Raw genomic sequence first — 1,755 nt, 5'->3', positions numbered from 1 at the left:
GGTGCTCGCAGGGGCAGCCGTTGGTGGCCAGACAGAGTGGGGGGCTCCCCCCCAGCTCGGCGCAGCCCCCTGTGGAGCAGTAGTCCTCCTGGGTGACGGTGCTCCGCAGGGCAGCAGCCGGGCTCTTGCTCACCTCCAGGAAATCTGGCGTCGTGCATGCCTCTTTCTTAAGAAGGAAAAAAATGCTCTGTGGGACGCCTTACGTGTGCTTTTCACACCCCACCTGCACCCCACCACCCTGTCTGCTTTGCAGGCAGGATGGCTGCTGGCTCCAGCCAAAGCCTTGGCAACTCGGACACCGCCAGGGCTTGTCCTGGCTTCCCAGCACAGCTCCCACACCCCAGTTTTGTGACCAGGGCCATGCTGGGGATGCTCACAGCCAGCCAGGAGGGGACTCCTGGTCATGTCCCTGCTGGGGGACTTCATTGGAGGGGGACACCGGGGGACCATGGCTCCTCCTGTGGCCCCACAGCTGTGTGATGTGGCCCCAGGGTGACGGGAGGAGGTAGTGGTGCCTGTGGGTGCTGCAGTCAATGGGGACAGAGTGGGAGAGGAGAAGGGGACCTGCTGAAGGGATGTCCTCCCCAGGGAGCTGGAGACGAATGGCAGTTAAGCTTAGCACCCGCAGCACGTCTCGCCCTCCCTGTACTTTATAGGCATTAGGCCCCACAGCTGTGTGATGTGGCCCCAGGGTGACGGGAGGAGGTAGTGGTGCCTGTGGGTGCTGCAGTCAATGGGGACAGAGTGGGAGAGGAGAAGGGGACCTGCTGAAGGGATGTCCTCCCCAGGGAGCTGGAGACAAATGGCAGTTAAGCTTAGCACCCGCAGCACGTCTCGCCCTCCCTGTACTTTATAGGCATTAGCTAATTAGTGCTTTTGTGCAAGCCTGCCTGGCTGTGGGGACAGGCAGGGTGCAGGGAGAAGGGGAGCGCTGCCTGCAGACATCCCCCCTTCCTCCCTCCTCCCCACTAACGAGATTGCTGGGACGAGCCTGTCCTTCCAGCTCACCTTCCCGCTCCCCCCAGGCTGGGGGATTAGCAGCACTAATCCTTCCAGCAGCTCTACGCGAGGGCATCGCCGCAGCTCCGGGCAGCAAGCGAGGGCAGCAAGCCCTTGGCGCTGGGCTTGGAGGGGTCTCCAGAGGGACCCAAGACCCTCCTGCCCACCCAGGAGAGGAACAGCCCCTCCATGGGGTACACGCTACCTTTGGGGGTGCTGAGCCTGGCCCCTCGCTGGTGTGGGGGCTCTTGCTCTGCAGGCTCCAGAGGAAGTGGCGGATGTAAAGGAGGTGCCGGTAGATGTTGTCGTCCAACGTCTCCACCTCCAGGTCCACTTTGAAGCCCCCGCTGGGCAGGATGATGGGCGGGTGGTTGTCGAAGGACTCCAGCATCTCATCTGAAAGGCAGAGGGAGGGAGGCTAGCACTGACCCGGGCTGCACGCTGCTCCTGCCTCTCGGCTCTCAGCCACGTGCGGGCTCTCAGCCGGTATCGGGGACACGGTGAGCTGCAAGGCAGCAGCACCCTTTACTTGGGAACACAGAAAGAGCCCCAAGCCCTTCTGAGTGCGCTTTGATCCTTTGCAATATCCGAATCATGGGGCTGAGGTTATTCTTGATCATGGCAGTTACTACAGGAGCCCCAGGGAGGGGAAGGGAATTGCCTGTTTGGTTTGTACATAAAAACCTTGGAGGGAGCCTGCGGGTGACCGGAGCACGGTGACCGAGCAGCGCTGAGCGCGAAGCCAGGGGCTCACCG

At 62.1% G+C, this 1,755-nt stretch overlaps 1 protein-coding gene across 1 annotated transcript in view; it reads right to left on the bottom strand.

The window, feature by feature from the left end:
• RADIL (Ras association and DIL domains) overlaps positions 1-1,395 on the bottom strand; it is a gene marked incomplete at its 5' end in the record, with an annotated part of 3,806 nt that extends 2,411 nt beyond the window's left edge. Inside the window, 2 exons of the mRNA XM_009576822.1 lie at positions 57-166; positions 1,205-1,395. Coding sequence (XP_009575117.1) covers positions 57-166; positions 1,205-1,395 — 301 coding nt within the window. The remainder of the gene's footprint in view (positions 1-56; positions 167-1,204) is intronic.
• Positions 1,396-1,755: the final 360 nt, after the last annotated feature.

The sequence above is a fragment of the Fulmarus glacialis genome, unplaced genomic scaffold, assembly GCF_000690835.1.
Source record: "Fulmarus glacialis isolate BGI_N327 unplaced genomic scaffold, ASM69083v1 scaffold40494, whole genome shotgun sequence".
In the NCBI taxonomy this organism is placed as follows: Eukaryota; Metazoa; Chordata; class Aves; order Procellariiformes; family Procellariidae; genus Fulmarus; species Fulmarus glacialis.
The sequence above is the reverse complement of the archived record's forward strand: the minus strand, read 5'-3'. Positions and strand labels throughout refer to the sequence as shown.